This window comes from Acartia tonsa, chromosome 3 (assembly GCF_053477335.1).
Source record: "Acartia tonsa isolate MP-2025a chromosome 3, ASM5347733v1, whole genome shotgun sequence".
Classification (NCBI taxonomy): domain Eukaryota; kingdom Metazoa; phylum Arthropoda; class Copepoda; order Calanoida; family Acartiidae; genus Acartia; species Acartia tonsa.
In genome coordinates, this window is record NC_137262.1 from 14,121,412 (window position 1) to 14,137,948 (window position 16,537).

At 30.8% G+C, this 16,537-nt stretch overlaps 2 protein-coding genes across 13 annotated transcripts in view; one reads left to right on the forward strand and one right to left on the reverse strand.

Moving 5' to 3' along the window:
* Window positions 1–1,154: 1,154 nt before the first annotated feature.
* LOC145313400 (TAR DNA-binding protein 43-like) lies at window positions 1,155–10,033 on the forward strand. 6 transcript variants are annotated; one of them, XM_080152774.1, is made up of 13 exons: window positions 1,155–1,294; window positions 2,160–2,259; window positions 2,495–2,636; window positions 3,898–4,085; window positions 5,422–5,571; window positions 5,938–6,096; window positions 6,670–6,823; window positions 7,072–7,253; window positions 7,455–7,782; window positions 7,926–8,755; window positions 8,933–8,978; window positions 9,151–9,431; window positions 9,899–10,033. In XM_080152774.1, the coding sequence occupies exons 2-10, from the start codon at window positions 2,161–2,163 to the stop codon at window positions 7,946–7,948; spliced, it is 1,425 nt and encodes a 474-aa protein (XP_080008900.1). In that variant the 5' UTR covers window positions 1,155–1,294; window position 2,160; the 3' UTR covers window positions 7,949–8,755; window positions 8,933–8,978; window positions 9,151–9,431; window positions 9,899–10,033. The 6 variants fall into 6 exon arrangements, with proteins under 6 accessions (XP_080008900.1, XP_080008897.1, XP_080008898.1 ...); XM_080152771.1 differs by having other exon boundaries at window positions 7,926–8,978; window positions 9,125–9,445; XM_080152772.1 differs by having other exon boundaries at window positions 7,926–8,978; window positions 9,125–9,431.
* A 1,622-nt stretch (window positions 10,034–11,655) lies between these two features.
* LOC145313402 (uncharacterized) overlaps window positions 11,656–16,537 on the reverse strand; it is a 152,686-nt gene continuing 147,804 nt past the window's right edge. Inside the window, exons 8-11 of one of the 7 annotated variants that reach the window (XR_013877323.1) lie at window positions 13,652–13,811; window positions 13,194–13,281; window positions 12,327–12,492; window positions 11,656–11,972 (exon numbers count right to left, since the gene is read on the reverse strand). Coding sequence is in view for 2 of the 7 variants with exons in the window: in XM_080152775.1 (XP_080008901.1) it covers window positions 12,433–12,492; window positions 13,194–13,281; window positions 13,652–13,811 (308 nt within the window). In the remaining 5 variants the exon portion in view is untranslated. Of the gene's footprint in view, window positions 12,031–12,296; window positions 12,493–13,193; window positions 13,282–13,651; window positions 13,812–14,588; window positions 16,478–16,537 lie in introns of those variants that run through there. The other 6 variants (XR_013877325.1, XR_013877324.1, XR_013877322.1 and 3 more) reach the window with 6 other exon arrangements.

Below are 16,537 nucleotides of genomic sequence, written 5' to 3' on the forward strand. Positions count from 1 at the left end.
TATTTTAATGACTTGACCACAAACAGATTATCATTTAGGCACACACTCACACAATAATATAGTAAACCCTTGGCACAAAATACAGGGTGAAAGTATGGAACCACTGTTTACTCCTTCCTTCTCTCTTCTGCCTTCAGTTCACTGTGAAGAAGAGAAAACTCAGGTAGAAACATATGTCCAATTCAACAGGGATGCCGTAAATTTTCAACTAGGTTTTCCCCAAAACTGATAAAATTGAATATAAATTTTAAAATTTACACTTGACTTCAAAAAGATTAAAATAGCTAAAAAAGTATTGTTTTTCAAACATAATAAAATTCAGCTACGTCAAAATTTTGAATAATTTATCCCCATATTGTTACCTGGTGAAATTTTCAAGCCTGGTTGGGGAGAAATTCTTCATTTGTTTTGTTTACATTTAAATCTTGATAACATTTCTGATAACAAACATTAAAAGATTAGAAAAGAAAACATAAATTTAAACTTTTATGTTAAAAGATTCTAATACCTACTAAAAAAGGGCAATTTATTTTATTCTTTATGTTACAATTATAAACAAGCAGTTTCATTAAGCAACTTTCAAGTTCAAATTAAAAATAAATATATTTAAATCTTTTATTAGATTCAAAAAAACATCTAAGCCATACTCCTTCAAAATAATATTTCATCTAAAAACTTCGATAAAAACTAGTATTTATAGGTTAAAGATGTTCATGAAAGAAAAAAAACATTTTACATTTGCCTAAAATATGACCTAGCTGCCTGAAAAACTAGGCCTAAAGGAAAATGCCGCGTACTCAATTCTGTCTGTCTTTAATTAACATGGTTGCCGAATGATTTTTTTAAATTTTATGTAGAACAACAGGTTATTAAATTACTTTGTATTATGCTAACTGCTGCGCTTCTAGCTACAAGGGGCTCTGGAAGGTGGAATGTGGAAGGAAAGGGCATAAAACCATCTCAAGACTGGAACCTAATAAATTGAATAGTATATAAAACATTGCATATTGTGACCTATTTAGAGCTTCCCTAAGATGTGAAATCAATTGATTTAGTAGTAAGATATATCTTAACAGACTAACAAAAACATACATATTTTTATCTAAAATCATAATATGCAAGTTTTAAATAATGTTATTTTTGTACAAATATTTGTGTTGGCAACCTTGCCTCTCATCCTTTTGGTGTGTGCCTAGGCTTAATCTGTGTGGCCGTGGCTATGTGCAGAGAGTGACTGTCTGTCTGCTGTCTGCTCCTGTGCTGCCGTGTGTGAGAGTTGGTATGAGTGATTAAGGTCATTTTTTCATTATTTATATTATTTATAAACAAAAATTGACTGTGGAGATATGATTAATGCAAAAATAAACCTCTTTTTTACCATATGACATTATTGCTGCAAGCAGATATTTTGTTAACAGCTGTTAAATTAACATTTAGCATACCTAACATTTCTCAAATTATACCCAAATATTATAAGATTTTGTTTACGTTTAAAACAGCCACTTATTGTTGATTGAAACATAATAAGCTCAGATAATCAAAAATATAAAACTATTGCTATGATATTGGGTTAAAAACTATAGTAATTTTTAAAAAAAAATTCATCACATTTTTCTCAATAGAAACAACCAGATAAATTTCTAACGAAAAATATAAATGAAAGTAGTTAAAATATTAAGAATATATAATAATTTGAAGCCTGATATAGGTATGTATAATTGTATAATTTTTTATATGAAACATTAAATATTTTTGAAAAAAAAATCTATTTAAATGAATCTAATATTTGTACTCTAATAATATCAAAAAAGGTGTTTGATTTACTTTCTTTGATTGGCATGAATTATGGTCACAGTATGTTTTCTAGTACCTACAAAAGAATTAACTTGAAAATGTTTTTTTTTTAATGTTTTCTGGATGAATAAAGTGGTGAATAACCTTCATTGTAATATTGACAAACTGCCTAGGCGCCTTCATGTTCAGAAATTAACCTCAAGGACCATACAACTGTACATCTTTTTAATTGACCCGACTAAATCTACAGGGTTGACCTCTGTTAAACTTAGGGACAGTGATTAAAGAAGTGGCGGAATTGTGATGATCCTTAGCTCTGTGACGGCTACCAGCAACAACTTTGTAATATTCTTTTGTTAATTTAGGATGAATTATGTGGTTGTATCCGAGGATGATGCAGGGGAAGGTATAGAAATACCTGTTGAAGATGATGGCACCGTCCTTCTTACCACCCTATGCGCTCAGGTCAACATTAAAGATTTTTTGTTGTCCTAATGAAATTAAAATTAACTCAGAATTAAGTGCTTAAAAATGCTAGTAATTATATCGACATGTAATGACACTTTGATATTGTTATGTTGCATTCTAATTTTTTTCCCCAAATACTTATCTCATCCAATTTTTTTACTGAATTTTTGGCCCTAGTTATAAAAATATTCGCTTTTAATTATAATAAAAAGTAATAAATCTATTTTTGCAGTTCCCGGGCGCCTGCGGCCTAAAGTTCCGCAACCCAGAAACGCGGGCATGGCGCGGTTTGAGACTGGCGGATGGACGTTTCTTTCCCCCGGCAGACACAGGATGGGGAACAACAAAATTTGTTGTTGTTATGCCAAAGCCAGGTAACAATATATATTTTAGTTAACAAGAACATATATTTTAAAACAATTGGTATCTAGGTATATCTGTTGAATTTTTTGAGTAAATTAAGCTACTTTTAAGGATGCTAATTTGAAATATTTTTCTTCTGATTTGAAAGTTTTTTTTCTCAGAAATATTACCTATCTTAGTGTCTTTCTGAATTTGTGTATTTTCCACTCTTAAAAAAACCATAGACATAATTAAAATGCATAGGTACTCATAGGTTGTTTCTTTTATATATGAAGTTTATTTAGAAAACTAAAGGGATAGTTTCACGAAGTGCATTTTAAAAAAAAAATGAACTGTAAGTTTTTTCTATTTTAAATAACGTAGTAGTGCATAATATAAAGTTAATGATTAAAATTAAAAGATTTGACCAGGGATTTTCCTTAAAAAATTAGTTTTTCATGTTTATTTTCAACTTCGTTGCATGTTATATATGGCAAAAACTTTTTTGTCATAAATACAACTTTAAATAGCATTTACTAGTTAATAGAACTTCAAACTTTTTATACAACAAAATACACGTAACAACAAAGAATGACCAATAAAATATTTAGTATAGTACTTAGAGTAGTGATCTTTTTATATGTCTTAGTAGAATATATTAGGCATTCGATTGATATGATTGCGATAAAGAATTTTGACATTGACCTGACCAAACTTTTTTTATTTGACAATATCTCAAAAAGTTAGTGATTTGCAACATAAATTACATAAGAATGGTCTTTTTATATATATATATATGTTGTATGGTTAGTTGGTATTTCCTCGTGAGATTATGTGTATATTGTAATTAAACCGGACGGTTTTCTTTATTTTTTTAAAAAGAATCTATAGAAAACCTGTCCTATTATGAACCGGACGTTATTTTTTATGTTTTTTAAGTAACTTGTCCCAAGGGGAACCCCTGTTCAATTTTTTTAAAACTCTTGTGAAATTTGTGGAAAAAGATTCTCTAATATTGGTGTTTTGGCTATACATATTTGGGAAAAAATAGACCATTCTCATGTAATTTATGTGGCAAATCACTTTAACTTTTTTAGATATTGTCAAATAAAAAAAGTTTGGTCTGGTCAATGTTAAAAATTCTTTAACATATAATCATATCTATCCAATGCCTAATATATTCTACTAAGACATATAAAAGTTCACTACTCTAAGTACCTTAACTCTTTAAATACACTTCGTAGAACTATCTCTTTGATTACAAAGTCACTGGATATATCATTTGGTTTTTAGATAATGTAGAAAAGCAGCGCAAACCCGAGGACCAGGGGGAAGCTGCTGCTGTGGCTGGGGCTAAACCTAAGAGTAAATATGAGAAGAACAAGTGCTCTGACCTTATTGTCCTGGGACTCCCGTGGAAGACAACAGAAAAAGAACTGCGAGAATATTTTGAACCATTTGGGGAGGTTCTAATGGCACAGGTAATAAAGTCAAAGCTTGGATGTCACTAAAAAAAAGAAATGGCCTATATCATATGGTATTTAAATTTGAGGTAAAGAACATAAAATCTAAAGATAGTGATCGTATTATTTTTTTTTACTTAGGTAATCTAAAAAACATTAGGTATTCATACGAGATTTTTTTACCATTGATTCTTCAAAATGTCAAGACTACAAATTCAACCACTATATTTAGCTTTAAATTTGCTTCATTTCATAATTTTTTTTTTGTCTTATACAGGGTGTTTCAAATAAAACTGCGTTTTCCGGTTTTGGGAAACAACTAGAAGGAGTATGAAAAAAATAATTATATTTTCTTATTCTCTATAAAAATATAGATCAATTTTATAAAAGGTGTTTTTTAATATTTCTTAAAACAATAGCACTTTTTAGAGCTTCAAGAATTCAAAATGTATGTGTGTTGCTTTATTCTTGCTGAATTTAGGGCTATAACGTCCAATTAAATTCTTCTTTTTACTTGAAAACGACATTATAGCATGCTCAACCAAATATTCTAATAATTGCATTTAAAATCTAATTCAATAATGTTTTTTTTTAAGAATAAAAAACCAATTTTATTTGTGCTTTAATTACGATTCAATTATGATTTCATAACCGTTCCTCTTGCCCTCCCCTTTTAATCCCTTAATCCCTTTTGATTTGACAGTTATGACATATTAACCTAATATAATATAATTAGAAGCACTTTTAACGACATTTTCAAACTAAGATTGCTTGCTTATTTTTTAAGATATTAAGAGAACTTTTTATGAAAAATGCCTTTGCAATAGAGAAATAGAAAAAACTAAATTCTGAAAAACCTAAAAAGTACTTTGCTTGTAGTAAAAAAAAAAGAAAATATGTAAAAAATCTTGAATGGGGACATTGATTTAACCTTTGATTAATTCAATATTGAACTTTTCAACCTATATGTTGCAAAAAAAAATAAGTTAATTGAATTTAATTTTTGTCACAGATTTAGGATCTGCCACATTTTTAGAGATATCAAAAGCCTTCAGGCTTTTATCGTATACTAAAGTTTATGTTACTAAAATGTATTATTGTGAATATATAAAATGTTGAGAAAAAAGGTGTTTATTAATTTAGTAAAGTCAGAGAAATTGACATAAAACATCTTAAGTAAATGTTATGTACATTTTTACAGAGAATATGGACCTATAATTATTTTTTTCATGCTCCTTCTGGTTGATTCCCAAAACTGGAAAACGCAGTTTTTTCTGAAACACATTGTACTTGAAATATTAACCCTTTGTATAAACATTTTGGAACTTTCTATTTAAAACTTAATTTCTTTCAGGTAAAGAAAGACATCAAGACTGGTCAATCCAAGGGGTTTGGTTTCATCAGGTTTGCTCTGTACGAGTCACAGATGCGTGTGCTAGCCCAGAGACACATGATTGATGGAAGGTGGTGTGATGTCAAAATACCTAACAGCAAAGAAGGACAGGTAAAAATCATTTTAAAAAGTAGAATTAAGTACTTACCTACTCGCTAATTTATTGCTCTTCAAAAATTTAAATATGAATAAAAAAAGGTTAACTATTCTATTTAAACATCTACAAACCATTAAACTAAGGATAACAGAGTGGATACACTTTTTAGATTGTACAGAAATCATCATGAATAATATGTGTGATATATTATGAGTTTAAACATTTCTAAATTAACGAACAGTGCTATCCGTTACGGAATGACAGATTCCCGGACTGACTCTAAGTGTAGAAAAGCTTTCCATGTAAAAAATAGTTCTTCTACATTTCCTTTATAGACTGTGAGAAAACATATACATTATACATATGATTATATTGTTCAGGTTCAACAGGTGCCCTGCAAGGTGTTTGTTGGCAGGTGTACAGAAGACATCAATGCTGACGACCTGCGGGATTATTTCTCCAAGTTCGGGGAGGTCACTGATGTATTCATACCAAAACCTTTCAGGGCTTTTTCATTCATCACCTTCCTTGACCCAGAGGTAATATCTAATAGTTATTTATGGCATCGTATTATATATAGCTTTCTGCGGATAAAATTTTACGATTTAAACCAGTTTTCTTGTTCCGGGCATTATGATTCATATTTTAATATTCGTGGAAAATTGTCTGTAATACGATGATATACATATTTTTTCAGTATGGCTAAGAACCGGTTCTAATCCAGCGGATATTAATCGGTTTCGAAGCCATACTGGAAATTATTTCAATTAGCTTTTTTTCTCAACCTGGATGCTGACATCCGTCAAAGCGAAGTATTGATAGACGCATGACTAGATTGTGGCATTTACAAGAAAAACGTTAACCAAGTTTTATGATAAGAAGACATGCCATTTTTACTTTTTTCTTGTATTACCTCAACTGGTTAAAATAACGATACTCCATCATCCACCCCCTTTACCCCATCCCTTCCAACTGGATGAACGTACTGGTCAATAAATAAGGAACATACTAGCAAGCTAAATTGACGTCAATATTTCTTCTGTCAATATATCCACGTATATATCCTATATCTATTACTAAAAACAAAGTTGTAATGTAATTGATATCTTTAGGTAGCCCAATCCTTGTGTGGTGAGGACCACATAGTGAAGGGTGTATCTGTCCATGTGTCCAATGCAGCTCCCAAGTCTGATCATTCTCGCCAACAGCAGCAGGCTAATCCAGGTTTCCCCAGAGGACAACCAGCCACAGGTGTCAGAGATAAAGGTTAGAAACTATATATCTGCAGGGGCAGGGCGACAGTAATACAGCAATCCCAAAAATGAAAATGTCTTTTATCCTGTCATTTTTCTTCATAAAAGGTTGACTATTCACTCGCCTATCGTGTAAAAATAAAATAAAAATACCTAATATGATTATCTGTAGTTACTGATATTAATCTCAACACTTCTAGGTATGCATTCCATTACCACTATTTAAGACGACGGTTTTATTTTGTGAAAATACTGGTTTAGGTCAAAGTCCCTTCGGACAGCAACCCCCGTATGGTGGTGGGGCTGGCATGAGCCTGGGAGCTGGAGCCTGGAATGGTGGTCCTGGAGGCGGTCAGTCCACCAGTAATCCTATACCTGGCATGCACGGGCTCAATATTGGTGCTCTGCCTGTTAATCCTGCCCTTATGGCTGCATTAAATCAGGTAATGATTATACTTAACTGTAAAATATTTATAAAATGAAAAAAATTCAAATTGGTGGACGAAGTGAAAACTAGATGCCTTTTTTTGAAAAAATACGATTTTATCTATGTTTTCACCTTCTATGTCAGGTCAGTATTATACATCATTGTTATTAAAGATATTCATAAAGTAGAAGAAATGTATTAATAATGCTTGTTTTAGGCAAGTTGGGGCTTAATAGGAAACCTGCAGGCCGGACAGGGACCAGGAGGCGAACATGGGTTTCCTCCCACACCCACCAGTTCATTTCCCGTCACCGCTTCGCCCGGTGGTCACGGCGGCGCCCTTGGTGCTCCTACCGCTGGTCCCGGCGGACCCTCACATGTTACAACCGTAGCCAATACAGGAGCTGCAGCCAACTCGCCCGGCTTCATGGCGGGAAGTGTTGGTTGGGGTGGAACGGCGGGCGGGGAGGGCGCTGTGCCCGCACCCACGCCGCCACAGAACGGTGCCGCGGGAACTTGGTCCAGTCAACCTCGTGATAGACAAGGTAAAAATATAAATGTCCATGATGACAAAAGTTAGGGAAAAATACATTAATCTCCTTTCTATTCATTTTCAGTACGTCCCCCTTCTAATTCAAAACATGTCAGTCTTCTGTCAGCTTGCATTATTCTAAATTTATTTGTCTAGGTTGGAAGAATTATGACATGTAACTTGATGCTGCCACTGTCCTAACCTCACCTGAAAAACGACACAATTTTCTTCAGATATTTTATGGATAAAAAACAACAGAATATACAAAAAATGAAAAATTAAAAAGATTAATTTACTATTTGTTATTTTTTTGCTTACTGTTAATTTTCTTTAACAATGATATGTTAAGATAAAATACCTCATAGGTAAAATCCATTAAATGTCAAAACATTTTCATTACTTAATCTAAAATTAAGCACTAAAAGCAAGTTTAAAATAAACTCTATGAGTAATAGTATTATCATGTTATCAAAGCATGTTGTAAAATCGAGCATAATACAAACATATAATTGACCTAATATTAAAATATAATTCTGAAGAAAATTTTGCAGTTAGCAACTCTACAGGTTTTGTCAAATGTAAAGAAAGATGACCTTGTTAATCAATATTTTATTGTTAATTGATACTTTACTGTTAATTATCAAGAAAATTTGGATGATTTTACATCCCAAACTTATTGTAAATTAGTATAATTATATATATCTATATATTATATTTGTTAATATATTTTTCCCAAGTTTAAAGCAACTTTTCTGCGATTATTTTTAAATGGTCGTTGTTATCTTAAATATATACAAATAAATATTTGTTGAAGAGCTATAAGAATATAAATTAAATTGACGATATTTTTGATAACAGCTGTTATAAATCTTCTCTGCTATTCGCTTAATTTTCCATCTTCTCCCCAAAAATATTGTTTCAAGTAATTGTAATTAAAATTAGATAAATAAAACTACATGTAAAGATGTACAGTGTATATAAATAATGTACGATGCTATCCAACATTTATTTGGGCTTTAAAGGATTTTTTATTAATTTAATAGCCTAATTAAATGTTTTTAAAAATCGACGAAATTATGTCTCTAATAGTAAAATCTCAAGTTTCAAAATAAAAAAAACCAAAAAGCCCCAAAAAGATCCTAATAAATGATGGATAAATTCAGTGTTAATTGTTCTGTTCTCTGTTTTAAAGTTTATATATAATATAAAGTAGGGTTGGGCCGGATATCCGGCCATTTTCAATATCCGGATTTTAAAACTATCCGGATACCGGATATCTGGCTAATTTTTAATGCCGGATATTCGGTTATCTGCCCGGATATCCGGTAATATGCCGTATATCAAACCATGGTCAGATATCCGGCCCAACCCTAATAAAAAGGTCATATTACTGACGCAAAGAGGAATGATTGGATGATCTGAATGTCTGTTGTTAACACACTTGTATGTACCTTCATTTCATACAATGGTTTTATTCAGATTTATAAGAAAAATATTAAAAAAAACATCTACCCACATACTTACTAATAAGGAAAAAAACCTGTTGTATGAAAATGAAAACTAAATTTAAATGAGTAAATGTGTACAAAAAAACGTAAAACAGTTTAGGAGCGAATTTCAATTCTGAACTGTGATGCTAAATAAAATATTATTTTACAAATAGTTAACTCAGAAATGTTTTTGTTAATTTTGAAACTTAAGTTCGCTGTTCTGTTTACTCTTCTTTGGTTGTGCTATATAAAAGAAATGATAAAATTCTAAATTTTTACAAAAAAAAAATCATTTACATGTTCCAAGGGTCAATAGACAATCTCAAATATTTTTAACAATTAATTTCATTTTTAATCAATGACTTACGTCTTAAAAATCTAAAAATTATCAATGATACATAGAAAACTGCCATTAATATTATCCTTTAAGTTTTAGTATGTTATTTTATTAATTTTAAGAACAATTAAAAAAGAAAATACATCACAATTTTAATTAATCAAGTGTCAAGAAATAAATTTTTTAGGTTGCAAAACTAAATCTTTTAAAGCAAATTAAGTTTCAATTCAATACCATAATTTTTTTTCCTTTTTTTTTTACTTTTTATTGACATTTTTAAATGAAAACATTTCTAAACCTAGCTACATTACAAATAACCATAGCAGCTCATACAATAACAATAAATTACATCTGTAAATATAAAATTCTTACATTCTAATAAAGTCCTAAATTTACAGTAATATACTTTCATTTAAATTGAATAAAGTGTAAATAAACTCTTGTGTTTTTTATTGTTAGACCCTACGTATTGAATTTGATTTTCTCTATGTACGTACAAATTTGTTATTAGTTTTGTAGTTGAAGCTCTGCAATTAAGGTTTGTTGGTACCAGAATTGTGGGGCCAGAGCCGCCATATTTTGCCGGAGCTGTTATGTTCAGAGCGGCTCCAGGGGTAGCTATAAATTATTTTTTTTATACCTTGATTAAACTTAATGTTTAAATTTTAAAATGGAAACCCTTTTAAGCTTTAAGTCCATTTTTATCAAAATTTTAATTTTCAAACCTTTAAAATTCAAAAATAGTCTTTATTTTAAGCCGGAGCCGTTATTTTCAGAGGCGTCTTCGCAACAAAATCAAACGGCTCCACAACACTGGTTGGTACAGATATAAATAGATTTGACTGTTAATCTAGACATGCCTGGAAGAGAAACACTTTGAAACTTGTTTCATATGATGTGTCAATGGATATATTATTAATTAGATCTTAAACCAGATTTTCTGTAATAAAGTGAAAATAACAATTCCCCTCTTCCACCCCCTCCAATCCAACTGGATGAACGAACTAACCATTAAATGAGTTCCATGTTAGCAAGCTAAATTTACGACATATTTTCCCGTCATAACATTCACATATATTCTAAAATCTACATCCATTAATGTGTACCTAAGAATAATTCAAGGTTTGTCTTCTTCCTAAAATATATTCTTGCAAAAGTTGGTACAATTTTAGGACTTTGATATAGAGATGCTCCGCCTTCAGTAGTGTACCTTGTTTTCCTAGAAATCATTCAAAACAATAATTAAATAAAACTAAATTGTTGTCAAAATTAGGGATGGGAATCCGTCGAATTTTTGGGCCGGATTCGGATTCCGGATTCTGAAGGAATCCGTCAAAAAAAGTGACGGATTCTTGCGGATTCCGGATTCTTATTTTTGGCGGATTCGGATTCCGGATTCTAGCAGTATTTTAAAAGGCCGTCCGTCACAGAGGGATAGCTTTTTTCGTTAATTTATCACTATGTTACTTGGTTGAAGCCTTGATTTGTTTAAAGTGTTGACTTCCAGCATAACTAAAACATTTACACCACATTAGTAATTATTAAAATTTGTTATGTAGAAATTTTTTTTTGATCTTTGCCTTCAAACAGAGGGAGTTGTAAGAAAAAAGACGGTAATTTTAGCCTACCAATTTAGAATCCGGAATCCGCTATAAAAAACGGATTCCGGATTCGGATTCCAAAATTGGCCGAAAATTGGGCGGATTCCGGATTCGGATTCCGGATCCGGATTCCCATCACTAGTCAAAATAATTTTGAAATCTCAACATATTTAAAATGAACCTACGTACTTTCTAGTAACGATTATAAAGTTGCTACGCTTTCTATTGCAAGAATAATCTTGCTTTGTTTGAAATTAATAGATAAATTCTAACATGTATGAATTTACGATGAAAGTTATCCGACCCTTTGGAAAGTGACATCCTTTAGTATCAATCACTAAATTAATGAGAATCTTAGTGCATATCTGGATGTGAATCATGTGTGCATTTTTAAAGATCACAAATATGTAAATTAACAATCAACACTGTAGCTTTTAGAGTAGCTTGTAGACTAAAACGTTTATCTTTAGAAACATTTATTTGAAAAACGCTTACATTTACAATTACATACATTAATTACATTAAAAGACTATTGTTTGCACATTTGTACTTGTAAATAGTTACATTTTATGGTTAACTTTTGAGTATTCTACATCGTTGGTATTACACGTGAAATTAATTTTCAGCACTAAACATATAAAAATACTAAGCAAATAGGAAATAATACTGCTATACACGAGACAAATAAGCTTTCTATTTATTTGTTTTATTAAGGCAAAGGGTTTTATTCAACATTAAATTTGTGCACTTTATATTCGTTGTCATTCTAAGGGCACTGTATTATATTGCTTTGTAGAAAATAATATTCAAAAATGTATGACAACATCTATATTCTATAAGGAGCAAAGCATAAAAAGTCATGGATAGACAAACGCACAAAGTGAGCTGTATTGTATATGTTCAGTTGTTATAAAAATAAAACGGAGGAAATATTCGATATATCATTGGAAAATCAAGTCTTTCGTAGCAAATGACCGACTGACAAAGTAAACTATAGGTACATTAAACATTCACCAAAATTTTCAGCTGTCTTTCTTAAATAACATCCAAGAAATTGAGTTTCCTCAAGGCGTTACGGAGGGACGGACAGCCAAGGTTAATTATAAAGTAGCTTCGCTACCAAAATGACCACCAGGAAGTGAATTGCTTATATACATAAAAAAAATAGCTACACATTTGATTAAGAGATTCCACAAATTTTTGGCAAATTTAATATCATTTTATTTGTGTTTTTATTATTGATTTGATCTTTTTCTTTGTTCTTCTTCGTCCTTTTTCTGTTTCATTCTCCGATTCTGTTGTTTTATCAGTCAATATCTAATTTCTTATGAGTAACTGTTGGGAGGGGGGGGGGGGGGGGGAGTTGAGTTTGATTAAAAAAAATTCCTAATATTTGCACTTGACAATTTTTTGAATGTGTTGAAAATATGTCAAAAGAATATATATGGGTAATTTTATGAAAAAAAGTAAGTTTGTCTCAGATGATTCCAAATTGTTTAATTTGGCGAAAAAAGGCAAAAAAGAAATTCTGCGGGAAACGGCCGTTTTTCACAGTTCCATATAAATTGTACCTATCTAAAGCAACTACCATGCCTAATCTCAGAGCTGTAACTCTTTATTTAGTTCAGTTCCTTCGAGTTTTGGTTTCAAAAAGTGTCACTTCCGCTTCCTCCCTTTTAAACAAAGAACGACTGGCATAACAGCCGTAGGTAAAACTTTGGTACTTTTAGATTCGAACCTATTTCCCTTCCATTAAATGGCAGAAACTTTCGCACACAGCCACAGGTTTTAGTTGTCAGAGTGGATAAACGTAGAAGGTTAATATTCTGTCTGTGCATTATTCTTTTAATTGATAAAATATTTTTTTGGTCGGTTTAGTTAAAAGTTTTTTTTTCATAAGGGAAGTTAACAATACGAAATTTAATACAGGACCAGTATAACACTTAGGTAAAGGAGAATCTAATCGGCAAATTGATGGAATTCAATATTGACTTTCCTGGAACCAAATTTTTATTTGGCGTTCAGACAGCTGAAGTTCTTCGCTCATCTCTGTTCGGCGGTTTTTGTGGATAAACGGATTCACACTTAATAAAATAAACTATCAATGGATTTTAACAAATTGCCACTTTAATTAGATAAGATGATGATCATCTTATATTTAAACATTTATAGCAAAATAAGTGTAATTTATAATAAAAACAAGATGACAAAATCCATAAAAGCAAAGCTTTACAAGTCAAAAAGTTTGACATACGGGAATTATCAAATATATAGTGCAAGATAGTTCAGGTATTAATTGTTAAGTTGTTACGCTTTAATTTGTACTCAACAGTTAAAGAAATCATGATGCCAAGTTTCAAGTTTATGGGACAATTCTAAAATGTTTTTTTGGAACAAATGTCTACACTATACCTACTATTGGTTTCTGATCAATCAATCGCAGGGTAAACCTACCTAAACTCCTTCTCAAGTTCAATAACTTGTCTCCGAGAGTAGACAGTACGATGCCTCTGGCTGAGATCAATACAGGGTGGCTCCGATGATGAGCTCTGAGGAGTGTTCCTGGCACCTCCAAGAGGCGGGGACAGCATGTGATGGTGATCAGGAAACCATTCTGAACGGCATAGAATTTAAAGGTATTGTACTTGGTCAGTTTTCTGAGTTTATCTTATCAAATAGAGCAATCAATAATCAAAAGTTTTTGATTGTAAAAATGAATCAGTTTGTGTTTACTTTTAACAGTAATCTTAAGACGTTTACCTTATTAATATATTAATATTAAAAATCCGGATTTCACTAGAAAAGTCCACGGACAATTGAAAAGTCCGGTTTTAACCGGTTAAATCATGGAAAAAACAAAATTTTCAAAAACATAGTATACACAGTATAAAAACATTAGAACTTACAACAAAAAAAGACTTATTTTAGAAAGCAACATTTTTATTTGAAAAAAGAAGTCTTTTTTGTTGTAAATTCTATATTTTTATATTGTGTATACAGGCGTTTTAAGAAAGAAAAAATTAGTTTCTTAAGAAAAATAGTAATTTAGGACCTCTTTGGAGGCGAAAACAGCATTTTTTTTCAAAGTGGACTTTTGCTATGAATTTTTGGTGGTTACAACCAGAAAAAAACATGTGGTTTTAACTGCCCTTGACTTTTCTTGTAAACCCTGATTTGCACATTGATTACGGGATGGTTGCATTAATCCCCCCTCCCCCTTATAATGCTTTGTGTAACTTTTTAATTTACAGCAATTGTCCCCTCCATGTCGCAGCTACAGTGCTGCTAACTTGTTTTCGTTGTGCTGCTTTATGGACAACAATCTTAATGTGCAATCATTTTGAACGAATTAAAATTTACCTATTAGTTACATAAATTGAAAATAAAGCAATAAGGATGATTAAATTTTTATTAATTACATGACTTGTGAGAGGTTTACACAACACAGGAGCAATTATATAATAATATAATTATAAGAATAATTTCACCGGTTAATAAAGTAAATATGACATTATACACTGGGATTGTTGTTGCCACTAGAGACGCCTAGTGGAAAAATACTGAACTAAAGACTACTTTAGGGTTTCTCACTGAGTAAGGAAAAAAAAATTTTTTGGAGGCAAAACTTAAATAATATTTAATGTTTAAAACTAATTTTAAATTTAATTGCTGTTTCCTTTCCCTGTGAGAAGGTTAATACTAAGTAAATATATAATACACAACGCACAAAATAAAACTCATAAAGTAATACATAATATCAAAAAGGTTTTACATATATATAATGTATGTTTATAATGATCATTACTACAATACTATAAAAAAAAAAGAGGCAGCTAACTATATTTCAAAAATAAAAAGGATTGCTTTATTTATATGTAAAATAATCTCTCTTTTTTTAATCTCAGCTTTTCATGGCTTGGCCTCAAGTGAAAATTGCCTAGATTCTATCAACTATGATAACTGGTCTAAGTTCACTAAAAAAATCTTATTTGACCGAAATAGTCTTGGTCTAAAATATATATGATTACGGGGAAAGCTATGTTTATATTTTACAAAAAATACATTAACTAAGACTTGGTTCAGATTTAGTTTCAATAAAATATCAGATCTTTTATCAGGTTTAAATTATAGAAATTTATCTTTAATAAACATTGATTTTGAGTAATATTTGTTGTTAAAGATCTTAAATAATAAATGAGTACAATATTCTATTTTAAAACTTTTAAATTCTAGTAAATTAATAATTTATGAGCAAGTTTATGAATACTTTAAAATTTTCCATTTCATTATAATCTTTTTTTTGACTATTTAACAAAAAATGTTTTATTGTAATACATTAAATATACTTATGGATGTAGAATACGTGGTTTTTGTGAGAGATTCTCGCATACCCTGATCAAATGTTTATCCCATCTGGCTAATAAAACGATACCCCCTCCCCCTTTTAACTTAATCCCAGCCCCTGACCATGGAGGAACGTATTGACCAATATCTAATCACTATATTAGAAACCTATATTGACAACAAAAATTCCCCTATCACAAAATCCAAGTATTCTAAATCAATTAGTATACTTTAAATTAAAATAACAAACAAAATGTAAATTAAGATTCAAGAAGTAATAATATCTGTATAATGTTGCTGTTAAAAAATGTTTGAGGTCAAGATTCAAAAAATATATATTGTTTTATATTATTAATGCAAAAACTATAGATTTACTAAAAATACTATCGATAGGTTTGAAATTTTCACCAAGACAGAAGCAATATCACCGGGTAAATTAACAAATACAAAGGTAAGCTTTAATTTTAGTTTTAATATTTTCCATTTAATTTATATTACATCAGTTTCATTTTAAAATAAATTTCTTTTCTTTTTACATTACATAAAATATCTTTTATACAAAGCTCTATTTTTATAATGCTGTTTATAAAACTGAACAAGAGACAGTTCTGATAAAAATAACGTGGTCAAAACATTTACATACAATATTATTCTGTTATTAAAAAAGATCACTAAAAACTTGGCGCCTCGTCCATAAGCCTTGGACGAGTTGTTACTTGTCAGACAAGGGGGATGATTTTAAAATATTTTAAATCAAGCAGAAAAGGCAAAAGGCCCCCAAAAATTTAGAAATCCACCCGGGCATTATAGGTGGACTTGATATTTACATAAAATTCTTGATTCGCTTCTTCACAAATTCTGGGTGTTTGAGGCTGCGATGATTGTTGAGCGAATACCGGTTCTTGTACAGCTTCCCACAAATCTCACACCCGCGCTCTAAACAGGTAGACACGCATTTTAGTTCCATTTTTCACCGATAGATGTAGTTATATTTTT

Bases quoted from the DNA above. Each gene is read 5' to 3' on its own strand.
- LOC145313400 (XM_080152769.1), top strand. From the start codon at position 2,161: ATGAATTATGTGGTTGTATCCGAGGATGATGCAGGGGAAGGTATAGAA. The intron at 2,260-2,494 runs GTCAACATTAAA...CTATTTTTGCAG, and splicing joins TTACCACCCTATGCGCTCAG to TTCCCGGGCGCCTGCGGCCT. The intron at 6,097-6,669 runs GTAATATCTAAT...TGATATCTTTAG, and splicing joins TCACCTTCCTTGACCCAGAG to GTAGCCCAATCCTTGTGTGG.